Source organism: Stegodyphus dumicola, chromosome 2, assembly GCF_044657685.1.
Source record: "Stegodyphus dumicola isolate Sdum_Otavi_A_Nest chromosome 2, ASM4465768v1".
NCBI classification, from domain to species: Eukaryota; Metazoa; Arthropoda; class Arachnida; order Araneae; family Eresidae; genus Stegodyphus; species Stegodyphus dumicola.
Genome location: NC_140769.1, coordinates 100837354 through 100855230, shown reverse-complemented (window position 1 = coordinate 100855230; position 17877 = coordinate 100837354). Strand labels below are relative to the sequence as shown.

Below are 17877 nucleotides of genomic sequence, written 5' to 3'. Positions count from 1 at the left end.
GAAGATTTGATAAACACATACTAACAATTTTAGCTGAAATTTTCCTAAAAGAAAACACTCACACATTTCTTTGTGGCTGTACAACACAAAAATTGCAAGGCTCTGTGAACAGGAAAAGCAAACAAAATAACAGCGAGGGCAAACCACACTACTTAGGAAAGACGAGCAGAAATCTGAAGTTACTAAGATATAGAGGCAAAATTTGTAATTATGAAGTGCTTGCTTTCCATCTTGGTCATTCTGGTTATTTTTGGGTATCCTTAGATACGCAAGTCAGAAATTTACAATTTACATCACCAGAACATTTCAGTCTTTAATGGACTTTAGCATAAACTATTAGTGCTCCAAATATGTCTTTTAAAAAAGCAAGTCTGATTTGCTGTCAACTACAGTATGAAGTCCCACATCCAGACTCATCGGGACTTCGATTCCGGTTATCAGATCATCAGTTTAAATCTAGTAAGGTGGCATATAGAAATAATAAAATTAAAAATATGAAATCATAATTTATGAAATAATGAAGCATTTATTATCTAAAGAGTATCAAAATTTACAAAACAACAACAACAAAAAGAAAAGCTTAATACTTATTTTTTTTACTTTATCAAGTATTTCTTTCAAGTTGTTTAAGTTTCTTCATTTTTTGTGCTAATACTTTCTCTTTAATTCTATAGACAGACATAATTTCTTATTCAGTTACAAAGCTCCATTGTTGAAGTCCTCCAACTGCTGTGTCTAGAATTTCGACTAACTTGTCAATATAAATTTTTCATCTCTCTATCTGTAGCGGTATTTTCCAGATTTAGAGTCATACTACAGATTTCGCCATCTGCTAACTGATTGATGATTGAGAAGCTTTGTCAACACAGTGAAAAACTTCTTTTATATCCTCTTCATTTATTACCGCTTCTCCACATTTCCTTACAAAATCCATTAATTGGAAAATTTCACCTTTGGTTTATGATATCTGAAAACCTACAGATTCACGGCTATCATCATAAAATTAGCTGTCGTTCACTATACATATCTGGCTATGTATTACGAGATTGGCCACTAATGACAAGTCGTTCTGCTAAATTTTATCTTGCTTCTATCGTGCACTGAGAGACAATTAAGCCTGAATTGTATTAGTTATTTATTATACTTAACGCCTATTTATTGCGCATGCTTAATGCTTATCTGAATCCCGAATAAGTAAATTTCCACACATTCTTCAGGCTTATTGACGGCTAGTACTAGATATCTTACCACCTGATGCAGTTTCTGGGGCTCCTAAATTCTGCCGCTGGGTGCGGCCATATGAACTCTGGCGCTGGTTCTGGATTTATGTGAATAACAAATCAATTATTTTAAATTCAAATAGCACTAAATGTAATATTTTGGCCTATGAGTATCATTAACAAAATCTACTTTTAGCATACGGAAAGAAATTTTCGTTAAATTTTCCTGTCAACATTTCTTAGTGGATTTAACTTAAATCTTTATGATAACATTTTATGTTGACATTACGCTTCACACTGCCAAGCGTAATGTCAACATAAAAGGTTACCATACTGTTTCTCAATAACTAAAAAAAAAAAAAAAAAATTTAGGCATACATATTTTTTATTATGCACGGGGAAAATCAAACGCACATGTGTAAAGCACGTCCAGATCTCGGACTTTGTACTGTATTTTGTTGGCTTCTTAATATTGTATGGTATTTTCCCATTATAGTCATATCACACATTTTTGGTGCTATATTGGAGCATTTGTGCTTATTTCTTTTCACATGGCTTTGGCTTGATATTACTAGATGAAATAGAATAAACAAGGGACAGCAATAAAAAAGCATCCTCTAATTTCATGACAAAATCCTCCAAAAGGTATCATCAGAGGGAAAGAGAACATGGCCGAAATTATTTTTTCTTTTTTGTAAATAAGCTTTTAACAGTTTCCACAGTTTTGTTGCATCCACTGATTAAGGAACTATCACATATTTCTCTCATTAACTATTCCAATCAATCTTTGTGTTGTGATTCGTTTTAATCAAGCTTTGGTTCACAAAACTCATTAGACATCAGCTCCTGACACCATAAGTAAACAAAAGGAATGAATGATACAACAAATACCATTTTGTTCAAAATACTTTTTCTCTCCCAGCATGATTGAAGGATGCACATCCATTTCAACTTGATATTATATTTTGCTATACAAAGACTATCTTTCTTTGTGAAGAATATATATTTCTTGAAGAAACAGGATTTCTACTTGTTCATCTCTTGGCAAATCCCAAGTTGTGAAATCCATTGCAGTTAAAGGGAAAAATAAAAAAGATTAAATGAAATATTGGTTGTGCGAGCAGCGGTTATAAAGGCAATTACAACCAGGAAGGAAGCCAAACCAAATTAGCCATACTTAGTACTAAAGAAATGCATCAAAAAAAAAAAGTACATACCATGCATAGTTTACAACATAATACACACACAATAGGCATACATATGTTTATGTATGTTTTACAGCAGAATACAAACAAACAGAATATATTACAAAAAATGAAATATTTCTTTAGATGCAAATAATAAGCAAAACATAAACAGATTATCTTAATGAATTTTCTTGGAATAAGAGTCACTGGAAATTAGTATTTACCTTTAAATTAGACATAGATTTTTAAGCAGCCAAGAGATGGCATTGTAGAAAAGCCACCGATAGAGAGCGCACGATTGTAATTGAGAGTCGGGAAGCGAGAGAATGTGAACGATGTGACCAATATTCCTACACTATATGTAAGTATTTAGTGTTGTAATAAAAGAATTTATAAAATGCAAGAGTCATCCTGCAGAGTGAAAGGAAATCCCAACTCAACACTATTCATCCTAACCAGATCATATACTATCTTAGAAGTGCGATGTTGTAATGTGGATTAATTTTCCCATCGAATGACTCACGTAATATGAGCGTAGAAGAACTGGTACGTTTTAATTAAAAAAATATGAATGCATGTGAATTGTAGAATTATTATATTGAAATACCTTTGATAATTCTAACAGAGTATACATTTAGAAGTATAAACTTATATTATTATTTAATATCATGGATGAGGATACTAAGAAAGCTTTAGATAAAGGGAAAATGAAATGCAAAACTCACGTAATTAACAGAATATCTGAATTATTGGAACAGGATATTATAGATACAAAATCACTAGAAGAATGTGAAATGAATCTACAAGAAAAAGCAGATCAGATATTTAAGTTAGATCTAGAAACTGCGGATTTATTTCTTAAGTACCTGATTTTGAAACAGAAGTTGAGAATAATCAGGAATATACAGAGCACATTACTTACGTGAAAGCGAAAGTCAAGAATTAGCTCCAGAATTCAAATAGAAGAAAGACAGATTTGTCATTGAAGAGTAATTCTTCACTTATTTTGAATAGTGAACCAGAGAAACCGAGAATAAATTTGCCGATACTTCATGTAGAACTCTTTGAGGGTAATTTAGAGAAGCTTCAGGAATTTTTGTCAAAGTTTGATATGAATCACAGTAACAAACGCTTATCTAAAGCATATAAATATAATTATCTAAAGCGTTTTTAAAAGGACCAGCCTTAATTAGTATTCAAGGACTATTGGTATCAGAAAATAATTATAATTTAGCAGTGGAATTGCTTAAAGAAAGGTACGAGACAAAAGAAATTATTCTAAGATCACATATTAACCATTTGTTAAATGCAAATGCAGTAAAATCGGCTTCGTATTTGAAACAGTTAAGGGAGTTATACGATAGGACAGAAATCAGAGTATGGAGTTTACAAACTCTTGGTGTCGAACTGAATTCATATGGAAGTTTGTTGTTTCCACTACTAAACAAACTTATTCGAGATTTTATTTTATTAGATTTTTATAGACGGCATGAAAAAGACGATTCTTGGACTGTAACAGAATTATTAAAATTTCTTAGAAGAGAAATAGAAACATGAGAACGAACATTTCGGTTTTGACAAACAGGGGACAATAATGAATCAGTTAAAAGTGCAGAATATAAACAGTAGGTTAATAAATTTTCGAAAAACAGGAATAGATTCCAGAACTTTAAAGGGAAGAAGCAAAATTTGATTCCTAACGCAACCACACTGAACGCATTTCAGAAAATGTGTCTTTTTTTCAATAATTCTGAGCACAGTTTGAAAATTGTGATAAGGAACTTTTTTTTTTTTTTTTTTTGGTTTTTTGGTTTTATTAGATTACGGCAAAGAACACGAGGGCTATCTGCCTTAAGAGAGGGATGCCTTTGTGGAGGACTTTCTAAGGGAAACTGGCTCATATACACGTTACACATGGGGAAAACCACGAAAACGCCCATGCAGCCAGCCCGTTCGCGGGATTCAAACCTCGGACTGAACTACCAGTGTTCAGCGACGTAACCGCTCGGCCGCTGGTGGGCCTGTGATAAGGAATGTGAACAGAAATTAGAAAGTTTAAAATGAAATGGAAGCTTTTTTCTAGCATATGGAAAGAAATTTTTTGTTAAATTTTCCTGTAAACATTTCTTAGTGGATTTAACTTAAATCTTTATGATAACCTTTTATGTTGACATTACACTTGACACTGCCAAGCGTAATGTCAACATAAAAGGTTACCATACTGTTTCTCAATTACTAATATATATATATAAAAAATTGTTTAGGTATAGCTCCATGAGTCATTACTCAAGTTGTCATGTGTTGATACACATGTGGTCATGAAAATAAAATATAATATATAATGACTTGTCAGGTTAGCATCAGGGATATAAAATATTAGTAGGTGTGAAATCAATGATGCATCTATAGAATGTTTCGATTTGAGATGTATGACAGGCAGATATGCAGATACGGAGCCAAATTACTAATCATACAAATTTATGCTAAAATAATTTGCTTCTTCAATAACAGGGTATTTTATTTAGTGCCGATATGAAATTAAGAATCTAGACTATCCATATTTTTTATTATGCGCGGGGAAAATCAAATGCACATGTGTAAAGCACACACACAAAATAATGAAATAAAATAAAAAATAGTTGGTAGTGGCCCTTGAGGTCCAGATTTTAGATCATTCCTGATAATGGACATCCAGATCTGAGTTGGCTTCTTAATATTGTATGGTATTTTCCCATTATAGTCATATCACACATTTTTGGCACTATATTGGAGCATTTGGGCTTATTTCTTTTCACATGGCTTTGGCTTGATACTACTAGATGAAATAGAATGAACAAGGGACAGCAATAAAAAAGCATCCTCTAATTTCATGACAAAATCCTCCAAAAGGTATCATGGGAGGAAAAGAGTACATGGCCTAAATTATTTTTTCTTTTTTGTAAATAAGCTTTTAACAGTTTCCACAGTTTTGTTGAATCCACTGATTAAGGAACTATCACATATTTCTCTCATTAACTATTCCAATCACTCTTTGTGTTGGGATTCGTTTTAATCAAAATTTGGTTTACAAAACTCATTAGACATCAGCTCCTGACACCATAAGTAAACAAAAGGAATGAATGATACAACAAATACCATTTTGTTCAAAATACTTTTTCTCTCCCAGCATGATTGAAGGATACACATCCATCATTGCAGTTAAAGGGAAAAATAAAAAAGATTAAATGAAATATTGGTTGTGTGAGCAGTGGTTATAAAGGCAATTACCACCAGGAAGGAAGCCAAACCAAATTAGCCATACTTAGTACTAAAGAAATGCATCAAAAGAAAAGTACATACCTGTGATGACTTCGTGGTTTAATCAGGCACCATTTAGCAAGGCGAAACAAACATTTATTAAATATATGATTCAAAGCATAATATAATAGTGACTCAGAGCAGTACGTCACTCCTACCGCATAATACAATCTACTACCTTCCTCTTCCGAGGCTAACATGCAACTCTCAATAAATACATTTACCCTTCTCGGAGAAGAGCTACCTGCGCCATGCACGCTCTTTTGATCGCGAAACAGTCGCCAGCTATGACACCCCCGTCGTAAGATTGTTGGTAATATTATTTACAAATCAATCAGCAATCTGGAAACTAAAATCTAGCAACTGTTTGCGATCAATGTGGAAAAGAAAAAAAAACTACATATACTTTTATACATTCTATCCTAATTTTCAAATCTCAATTACTATAGATATTTGCAATATAATACCTACAATTGCACCTCAATTTACTACATAAACATATATGAACATAAATAACACATTTTTATATATAAACATAGATAACTCATTTTTACCTTCACTTGTTCCAAACCTTATTATTATTGTAACAATTTATCAATTCTTAACCCAAAGAAACCAAGTTGATATTTTCTTTTACAAACATGTTAAAATATACCCAAGTATTATTCCAATGATGACAGTAAAATTATTAAGTTTCTTATATATATATATATATATATATAAAATTATATTCTTAACATTCTTTTTAATTAATGATGCTGCAGCATGATTTATATGCTTGGGAGACAAATATCTAAATTTACCACTTACCTCGAATATTTGTTATCCAATAATTTCTCTATCTATTTCAAATTACATAAACATCTTATTTGCACAAAATTGTAAAATGATTATGAAAAGCAAAGAAAAACTATCTAATCATTAACTATACAAAATGTTCGTGAAGATGAACAGTAAATTAATGTTCAAAGTTCACAGGTGGGAAGTCTGGATAATGCATCCGCGTTTGACAGTTTTTTTCCAGGGCAATGTTCTATTTCGAGATTATATTTCTGCAAAGCTATGGCCCATCGTTGTAATTTGGACGATTGCGGAGTATTTCTCACTATAAAGGCCAGAGGATTATGATAAGTCACAATTTTCACCGATGAACCGAATATCCAAGGTTCAAACTTCTTCAATGCCCATACTATAGCATAAGCTTCACGCTCTATAGTCGGCCAGCTCTGTTGAGGTTTCGAAAATTTCTTGCTCGCGTAGCAGATGGGAAATTGCTTCTCTCCCCTTTGCTGTGATAAACATGCACCTATTCCAATTTGGGATGCATCAGAATGAATGACAAACGGATCCTGCAGTGTTGGGGTGATCAACTCCGTTGACATCGCTAATCGTTCCTTCAGTTGTTGAAATGTTGACTCATGAATTTCTTTCCATTCGAGTATTTCCGGTTGTTTATTTTTCGCGAGTTCTGTGAGTGGGTAGGCGATCTGTGTGTACCCTGGGATATAATCGCAATAATAATTACATAATCCTAACAGACTTTTAAGATCTCTTTTCGTTTTCGGCGTTTCCAGCTTCTTGATTGCCTCTATTTTCTCGGGATCTGGTTGATGTTTTCCTGATCCAATAATGTGCCCTAAATATTTAATTTGAGGTTTTGCAAACGAACATTTCTTCGAATTGATAGCAAATCCAAGTGACTCTAGTTTGGTGAAAACTTTATCCAGATGTTGGAGATGAGTGTCGAAATCCGTGGAAAACATAGCTATGTTGTCAATATAGGCTCTTGAAAATTGTTGAAATTTTCTTATTCATTACTCTCTGAAAAGTTGCTGCTGCATTCCTTAATCCAAAGGGTAGCACTTTAAACTGATATTAACCTCGATGAGTTTTGAAGGATGTGTACTCTTTACTTTGTTCCTCCATGGGAATTGCCCAATATCCTTTCAGTAAATCTAAAGTTGTTATGACGTTGGCTCTTCCTAATACTGTACATTAAATCAATGGCGTTTTGCATAGGAAAGTCATCTGACTTCGTCACTGCATTCAAAGCTCGATAATCTAAGCAATCTGATATCTCCATCTTTTTTGCTTACACAAACTACTGGATGAGCTATTTCTGCATTACTTTCTTCTATTAGTCCCGATTTCAATAATTCTTCTACTTCTTCATCGGCCTTGGGTTTCAATGCTTCAGGAATCCTATAAATGTAAGGTTTCTTTCTCTCCATATTGGGTATTAATCTAATTTTATGAGCTTCAACTTTAGCTATTTTCAGCTTTCCGGTGAATAGTGCTCGGTGTTTGTTGATAAGAGCTATCAATTTTCTTCTCTGCTGCGGATTCAAATTTTCTAAATTCAGATTTGCATCTATTTTAAAATCTTCCAGGGGGGTCGAGAGATCTTTTCCTGGTAAAGTTATAATTTCTCCAAATTCTTCTTCATTTTCAAATATCACTCCAACTGCATTGACACTAGCTTGCAATTTTCTAATTTTATTTGCATGAACATGTTTGATCTTTCCGTCAGGTAGTTTTACTTTATAGGAATGAGGTGGGCAATGATTCATGATTTCTCCTGGACCAGTCCATCGTGCATAGAGTTTGTTATTTGAATCTGGTATGAGTAAATAAACTTGTTCTCCGATTTTGAAATTTTTTGGTATTGATCTCCGATTAAAGTACTCAGCATATTTTTGTTGTTTATCACTTGCAATTAAATTGGCTTGTTCGGCTGCTTGTTGTAACCTTATTTTTAAAAGCTGTAAGTAATCCACTGCCGATTCACTTAGATTAGGTGGTATAGGTATTTCTCCTGACCATGAAGACTTCAGTACTGCTAAAGGACCTCTTGGTTGTCTTCCATACATCAGCTGAAATGGTGAGACACCCATGGTGCAGTTTGGTACTTCTCTGTATGCAAAGAGCAGGTATGGGATGTGCTTATCCCAATTCGAAGGATCAGTCCTGATGACATGATGTAACATTTGAAGGACTTGTTCCATCTTTCTACTAATCCATTTGAAGCACTGTAAGCAGGTGTAGAGAACCTTGGGTGAGAACCTAGTCTTTTCTGGAATTCTTTAGTTAATTTTGAAACAAAGTTACTTCCGTTGTCACTAGCTATTGTATTAGGGATTCCTGTTCTCATGAAAATCTCCAAAAGCCCGTCGCAAGTGGCTTTTGCTGTCAAACTTCTTAGTGGAATGGCTTCTGGCCATCGGGAATGTTGATCTACCAGACATAACACATATTTATGTTTCCTAGCAGAGGGAGGTTCAATAGGTCCAATAACGCCGATGTTAACTGTTTCGAAAGGTAATCCTGGCCTTCTGACCAGTGTGATGGGAATCTTGTCAGATCGCTTTTCTGGACTTTTCAACTGACAATCTTTGCACGTTTTACAAAAGGTTTCGACATCTTGTGCTAATCCAGGCCAATAAAATGAATATCGTATTCGCTCCTTTGTTTTCCTTATTCCAAGATGTGCACCGAAAATGGAACTATGTGCTAATTTCAACACTTGTGCTCTTCTACTAAGCGGAAGCACTAACTGAAAAACAGTCTGTCCTAGTATTTTTTCTTGGTGATGTAAAAGATGATCAATAAATAAATAATTTCCTTTTTTTTCTATTGCTAGCTTCCATGCTTTTCTCAGCGAGGGACAGTTAACTTGCTCTTCGCGTAGGCGTTCAGCAGACGACAAGTCTGAGTTTACATAAACACTCGCCTTTTCCCCTTCCTCCTCTTCGTTTTTCTCCTCCATAAACATTAGCGGGAGGGGGGGAATCGACGCTGTCGTTTGACTGTGCATTGGCGAATAAACTTCGAGCGTTTTCGCTTCCGTAATTATTTCTTTCTGCGTTTGGTTCTTCTACCGGAGGATTAATCAACAGTTCGTATATTTCTGGAGTTATTAGGCAAGGCACATTTAGCTTATCAGTCACTGCAATTAATGTATCTACAAAATTAAATATATTGCTTCCATGATCTTTATGGTAAATAGGTACACAGCAAACGTTTGCTTCAATTGGTTGTCCGAAAGCAGGTGTTAGCAATATTTTACCTCATTCTCTCTCCTCTAAATTTGGAATGAGCGATGAATGTACGATCGTTATCTGCGTTCCAGAGTCTACGATAGCTTCGATTTTCTCAGAGTTAATAAAAATATCTACTTTTTGCAGTGGTTGAACGATGCATTCTGCGAATTCGGATCGTAGATGGGATGAGTCTACTTTAGCTACGATGGCTTCTTCTTTTGATGTTCTGTTTGAATTTTTTTGAGTTTTGGAATCATCCTTTCCCTTCTTATTTACTGCAGTTTTGTTCTTTGTTCTTTTGTCTGGACAATCTTTTGCGATGTGTTTATAATTTCCACAAATATAACATTCTTTTCTTCTCGCGTGAGATCTTTCGTGTTTTGGATATTCTTTCCTCATGGGTGGCGAAATATATTTGTCTTGTGCACATGTTGTATCCAGGAATCTCGGTGATCACTTAATTCCATTTCGAAAGATTTTCCTTTGGCCGTGAAATAAATATCACATTCTGTAGCTAATTCTTGAGGCTTCAGCCATTTATTTCCTTGGCATATTGTGACATGTGCAGCTGTTTCTTCATCTAAAGCTTGGAATAATTTATCCAAAATAATTAACTCCTTGACTGTTTCAAAATCTTTTACTTCTCTAGACTTGCAGTAATAGGCCCATGTAGCTGTTAGTCTTGAAGTGAACTGGATATGCGTTTCGCCAGAATAACGTTTAGTTCTTCAGAAGTTTTCTAAACAGGTTTGAGGAGTAGGTTGATATTCCTTCAGAACAAGAGTTTTCACTTTTTCGTAATTTTGAAGATCTTCCTCCTTTATATAAACAAGAACATTTGAAGCTTTTTCTCCAATTAATTTCAATAATATTTCTGATTTGTATTCTTCAGGAACCTTCTTGTGCTTAAATGCTCTTTCGATAGAATCGAAAAATATATTCCATTCTTCTGCTCTCTTCGGTACTGGTATAGTCAGTGTTTCTACTCCTTTGATCAACTTGTCCAGGGAAATTTCGGTTTCTCGTTCTGTGTTTTGGAATAAAGGTGTTGGACTTCGACTTCCTTCATTTTGAGCTGCTCGAATCTTCGCTAATTCTATTTCATGTTCTCTTTCTGTTCTTATTCTTTCTTCTTCCATTTGCATTCTTTCCATTTCTTCTTTTCTTTTTCTATTCTCCACTGTAGTAATCAGAATTTCTTTCACGAAATCAGCATCTTCGATGTATTCCTTGCTATTCTGGAGTTTGTGTTTCAGTTCTACCAGCTTCAAATCTGGGGATGCTTCTTCGCCAATTTCCAATAGGACTGTTACTAAATCCTCTTTCTTTGTGTTTTTGAACATTTTCTTCTATTTTCCTTTCAAACTCTTGATTAAATAATTCTCACGTTTTTACTCTCTTTTGCAAATGAACACTTCTTTCGTTAGTTAGGCTTAACTTTACGCCTCTTCTGTTTTCAATGATCTAAGCTTCTAACCTCTCTGGTTTTCTCGTAAGAGAGCGTGTTGTGATGACTTCGTGGTTTAATAAGGCACCATTTAGCAAGACGAAACAAACATTTATTAAATATATGATTCAAAGCATAATATAATAGTGACTCAGAGCAGTACGCCGTTCCTACCGCATAGTACAATCTACTACCTTCCTCTTCCGAGGCTAACATGCAACTCTCAATAAATAGATTTACCCTTCTTGGAGAAGAGCTACCTGCGCCAAGCACGCTCTGTTGATCGCCAAACAGTCGCCAGATATCACAATATTATGCATAGTTTACAACATAATACACACACAATAGGCATACATATGTTTATGTATGTTTTACAGCAGAATACAAACAAACAGAATACATTACAAAAAATGAAATATTTCTTTAGATGCAAATAATAAGTAAAACATAAACAGATTATCTTAATGAATATTCTTGGAATAAGAGCCACTGGAAATTAGTATTTACCTTTAAATTAGACATAGATTTTTAAGCAGCCGATAGATGGCATTGTAGAACAGCCACCGATAGAGAGCGCACAACTGTAATTGAGAATCGGGAATAAAAAATAACATGATAAACTTTGTGCATTCTGTAACCCCAGATATAAATAATGGACTTAATTTTATTTAAAAACAAGCATGGAAGTGCAGATTCAGTAATGGAAGTTACTGATGCTAGGGAAATATCCTGCTGGTGCGGTTTAGTTCAAGAATATGATTTTGCGATAAAACATAGGAAAAAGACTGTCCCATGTATAAGCTTTGAGTAGAGGTCCTATATCGGATGCTGATGACATGATGGCAAAAATAGCTGAAAATTTTGAAGTTTGCCAGTCTCTAACTGAAGAAGAGCAAATACTAATGTTACAACATGCTGACCAAGAACTGAAAAGAATTATCGACATTTAAGAAGAAACAAGAAAAACGAACTGCTGAGGAAAAACAAATAATTAGGAATTACGTGTTTAAAAAGAATAGACCGTTCTGGAAAAGCATAGTGGTCGGGAAAGAGATACTATTCTATGTGATTCCTAAAAGCATGAAAAGAGACATCGTACACTAATATTTGAACAAGGAGAAATTCTTATGATGAGATATTGGCTACAGGTCAACCTACCAAAACACAGCTGAAAAATCGAGGACCATTTAAGATATCAAAAGTATTACCTGGTGATACTTGCAGAATAGCACAACTAAAAGCAAAGAATCGAGGTCGCTACTTCACCATCACTGCTGATGTGAGCCAACTGAAACCATGGAGATGTGATCCCCGCTCTGACAATGATGACGACGATCAAGATACTGACCAGTTTTCAAGCTCGATTCCTTGACAGAACACGCAAAGATCTGTTCGCACAGACTAATGGAGGTACTCTTCACTGTGATTAAGGTGAGATCTTTCCTTTTTTTTATGTATGTATGCTTGCTGACAAAGACTCTGAACGTTTGAGAACTTTTGAACATTAGATCCAAAAACTTAGTGCAGTTTTGAACTTATCATTTTAGGACTGATAATTAATCAGCATTATTTCAGATATATCATGATTTTAGTAATAATTTATAGAAAATTTATTATTATAGTAATGTATTTGAAAAAAAATATGTGAATTTAAGTAAGTTTATTAACATATAAAATTTTAGTATAATGTGTATTCTTTTTAGTATATCAGTAATATGTATGTTAAATAATGTGTAGACGAGTAAAAGAAGAAAAAAAATTTATTAATTAGAAAATTAATTTGTACTCACAACAATTGGGACAATTGTCAGGTTAGAATGACCGAATGTAAGCAGCCGATAGATGGCATTGTAGAAAAGCTGCTGATAAGAGTGCACAATCGTAATTGAGAATCGGGAAGTAAGAGAATGTGAGCGATGTGGCCAATATTCCTTAACTATATGTAAATATTTAGTGTAATAATAATAATAAAAAAAAATTATAAAATGCAAGTGTCATCTTGCAGAATGAAAGGAAATCATAACTTACCACTAACCATCCTGACCAGATTTTATAACAGACTTATTAGTTGAATCATACAGAAAAGGTAACAAAAAACTATGCTTTAAACAGAAGTTGTTTTAGCAGTGTTCTGAAGAAATACGATTTCCTTAATACTATTAATTATTATTCTAATGTTTTACAACATATTTCAGTATTACAACAGAATGAAAAAAAATTATTTGTTTGGCTTATGAGAGACGTTCTGAAAACAAGTTTTGTCATATATATTCACACAAACGTAATACAAAGTGAGAAAACACATTGCTATATGAACAAAATCTGTCTCAAGTTTACAATTGCTGAGGAGCAATAATGCATGTACAAAGTGCTGAAGAAGAGAAAGCACAGCCCATTGCAAATCAGTAAGGTAGAAAGATGCATGCTCAAAATGTGGTCACAAATGGAAGTGTGCGCTGTGATATGCTATGAGTGGGCACATAGGACTAGAGTTTGAGATATCTGTCAACACTTACAAAGCATTATGGAGATGACGTCATGCGTCATCAAATGGTTTGATGCCAGCATTCAGTATTGAGAGAAAAAAGGCAGATTATGAAAAATTGATCTGGGTGTCTCTCCATATCCATGGTTCCAACAAAGATCAACAGAGTACAGGAAATGTTGTTAATAAACAGACATGTAACTGTGCCTGATATCGCATACATACTGAGTATTGAATACGCCTATAATCCATGATTTGTTGGGTTGTCGGGAGGTGTCGGCAAGATGGGTGCCAAAACACCTCATCCTTGATCCCAAGACTACAAGAATGGCAATAAACTTTGAACACTTGATGTAATATGAGTGAGAGGGAAATGACTTTCTTTTCAGGATCAACACAAGATATGAAACATGAGTGCACAACTTTATCGCAGAAACCAAGCCTATATCAATGATGTGGAAGCATCCCAGCTCATCTGTAATGAAAAAATTCAATGTGTCACAGTGCGCAGAAAAGGTTATGCCAACAGTGTTCAGAGATGGGAAGGCTATTATTTTGATTGATTTTCTAACTTCAGGTATCATCAGTGCAGCAAGCTATTCCCACACCCTTACCAGACTGAGTCCACCATTTAATTTAAGAGATGAGGGTTTTGCTTCTTTTGTTTTGACAACAATGCAAAACCCCACACAGCAAGGAACATAAAACAACATATTCATCGCCTGGATAGGAGAATCGGATCACCTGGCTTACAGCCCCAATCTTACCCAATAGACTTAACATCTTTTTCCTGCACTGAACTCAGAACTATCAGGAGATAATTTCTGAAGCAATGAAGAGGTTCAGCATGTTGTGAAGATTTTCCTTAAATCATTGGAATAAATTTTTACAAAGATAGTTCCTTGATTTTATGGTACAACAAATGTATCAATGTCAGTGGTGACTATGTGGAAAAATAGCCAGAAATTTATATTTGGTTATGCATTTCAGTTTTTCTGTTTGCAACAACGTTTCCTTATGGAAAAGCCCGATGAAATTTACTTTCAGAATGTATCTTGTAAGTGGTGGTGATGACATAATTTTGACTTTCAACATTTATAAATGATATGGTCACTAAAAAGTTTTCAAAGTGCTGATATTAACAAATAGCAAATTTTCTCTAAATCTATTTTTAGGATAACGTTTACAAAGAGATTTTTATGAGAAGGGGTACTTACCAATTTCATCTTCATCCATGTCTTGAAGATGCTCTACAGAATACTGGTTATGTAATTTGTCAATTTTGTTTAGAGCATCACGATTGATTTCTGGAAACTGGTGAAGTGGTGACTGAAAGTCCCATATCTGTTTTTCCAACATTTTACATATTCTCAACAAAGAAGAAGTCAACAATGCCCATTTCTTGCGCAAAGAAACTTCAAACAATGATCTTACAATGCGAGTTGCATTCTGAAATAAAAATAAAAGCAGTTTTTTAGCACAATTAATGGAAATAAAATTCAATCACGTATATATTTAATATATATATATAAAAAAAAAGATTAAGTGTTTGGTATTATTTGGAAAGACATGATAACTGGAAGGAATGGAAGAGTTTAACAAAAACTATCCTCCTGTTAACAAACAAAAGAAAATTAATTTCTACAATAATTAGCAAAAAAAATTGTTACAGTGACTTTTTTGGGGGTCAGGAAATCATAACCTCTATTTATGAACTCTAAAATGATGCATTATTTATTACGCTTAAACTGATATTTTTTAATGGACAAAATGTACGAAATAATATTCACCATGTTGCATTTATAAATTTAACCAGGTTAATCTGATAATACAGTCAAAAGTCGTTAATTCGGACACCCATAATCCAGAATGATCTATAATCCTGACTTCAAAGCTACAAACTTTCTGCGCATGCATAGCACTGACGCATGTGCATAGGCATTTATGCATGCGCGTAAGACCTTAATGGCTGCCCATATGCATGTGCGCATGCGCATAATACGTTTACGCATGCGTGTTTAACGTATAACGGATGGTATAAGCTAAAATTATCTAATTATCTATTTCAGTTAATGTTGCAGATTGCATCGTTCCTTAATCTTCAAATTGGATTCAACTTATTATTTTTTGCAGACTGTTAGAGCAATTTTATAAAAGTAAGCTTGAACTTTCGATTATGTCAAATAGAATTTCTGATGCCTGGAGTTCCCAAAGGATCTACAAAGCGAAAGTATGTTTTGATGTCCACCAAACAAAAAGTGGAATTGCTGCAAAAAATGGATAAAGGCATATCCTTTGTTTCTCTAACCATTCTGAAATCTGTTTATCAATTTCACGCTGCTCTGCGGGGGAGGGGGGAACATCGCATCGCGCAATGAACTGGTAGTTGATCTGTCAGCACTATTCTTATCTTCAGGGCAGATGTTTTTATTTTATTTGGCTTGTAATTCCTTACTAAATGTAGTATTTCATCTCTATATAATCCATCTTTGTTATGATTTAAATCAAATTCCTCATCATTATAATTCGCTTCCGATAGTGAAGGAAGTGACACAGAGGTTATTGAAAACGAAAAAATTTAAGATTGACAAATTATTCGGTATTCTCGACACAGCAATTATAGGACTTGAACAGCGGAACTTTGTAACTGAACAAGAAATTATGTCTGTTTATAGAATTAAAGAGAAAGTATTATCACATAAAACGAAGCAACTTAAACAACTTACATTGAAAGAAATGTTTAATAAAGTAAAAAAATAAATATTAAGCGTTTTTTTTTTTTTTTTTTTTGTAAATTTTGATGCCCTTTAGATCATAATTGTTCTTTATTTCATAAATTACGGTTTCATATTTTTAATTTTATAATTTCTGCATGCCATCTTACCAGATTTAAACTGATGATCTATAATCCAGAATCGCGCGTCCCAACGAGTCTGGATTAACGACTTTTGACTGTACTTTGATATAAAATAATCATATATCTAAACCAATCACATAAGTTAGTTTATTTCTGTCTCTTGATAAGCCTGGCTAAAATTTCAGTTTGTAAAGACACATGAATTAATACAATTTATTTTCATTTACTCATAAAGATGTGACTGATATATAAAGAAATTCAATTCCCCATAAAAACTGGATGATTGGAGGGGGAGCTTAATTTTTCCCCACTGATTAAAAAATATGATGCAATACAAAGCACAATTTTTAGTCTGAAAGAAAAAATAAATAAATGAAACTTGGTGTCAGAATCCTGGAATAAAAATACATTTTTTTAGCATTTCAGCCCATTTTAAAATTTAAAAGCCAAATCCATCATGCACCACTTTAAGGACATTTTTATATGGAACTCCAAACCATTTATAGATTTTAAATCACCAAATTTACATAAAAAAAGTACGGAAAAAAGTTATTCTTAAGATACACATGTGGTACATCAAGGCATCTACATCTAGCCAATGAATAAAATTTCTGCTCTGATCACTTTTATACAGAATATTCATTTTTTATTTATTAACATAAAATGTCTATCCAATTATAAACAATCATAGGAAATATAACCATAGGAATTAAATTTATACCAGCAATCTATATAACAATATTTTCAAAACAGTTACCAAATTTTAATCGGCAACTAGTGCTTCAAACATACACAACAATAACAAAAGTTTGGCTGAATTTTCAACCTATACTTGATTTCTCAATTTGTTATACATAATTTCAGAAACAGAAAACATTCTTAAAAATCTCTGCTGATAAAGCTATAATTTCAATGATATCTATTATGATTCAATATGATTTCATAAAAAGATGGTTTCCTACACTAAGAAATGATGCATTTGTAGCATACAAGAATTTACCTACTTGACTACATCATAAGTACACTTTTGAGAATAGTGTTTTTACATTATAATTACTTAGATAACACACCATCTGCTTTGAATTACTGCACACATTATCAGATTTAAGAATAAGATATGGGACACTATTGCATTGTATTAACATGACTTGTTAAAATTACTTTAAACAATTTTATTTCTCTAAAAAGCTTCTATATTTTACACTTAAAATCTCTTAAAAATTATTTTAATCTTTGATTTTTAACAGTTTTTCCATCATTAAAAAAAAGGGAAAACATCTGATATCAATACATGTAATATACTGTATACATTTCCTTTTTCTAAATTTATTGATAAGATTCAGA

The 17877-nt window shown here is 33.4% G+C and overlaps 1 protein-coding gene across 1 annotated transcript in view; it reads right to left on the bottom strand.

The window, feature by feature from the left end:
- The window catches only part of obe (activating signal cointegrator 1 complex subunit obelus), a 231708-nt gene that overhangs the window by 70076 nt on the left and 143755 nt on the right, over positions 1-17877 (bottom strand). Inside the window, exon 19 of the mRNA XM_085810960.1 lies at positions 14894-15125. Coding sequence (XP_085667086.1) covers positions 14894-15125 — 232 coding nt within the window. The remainder of the gene's footprint in view (positions 1-14893; positions 15126-17877) is intronic.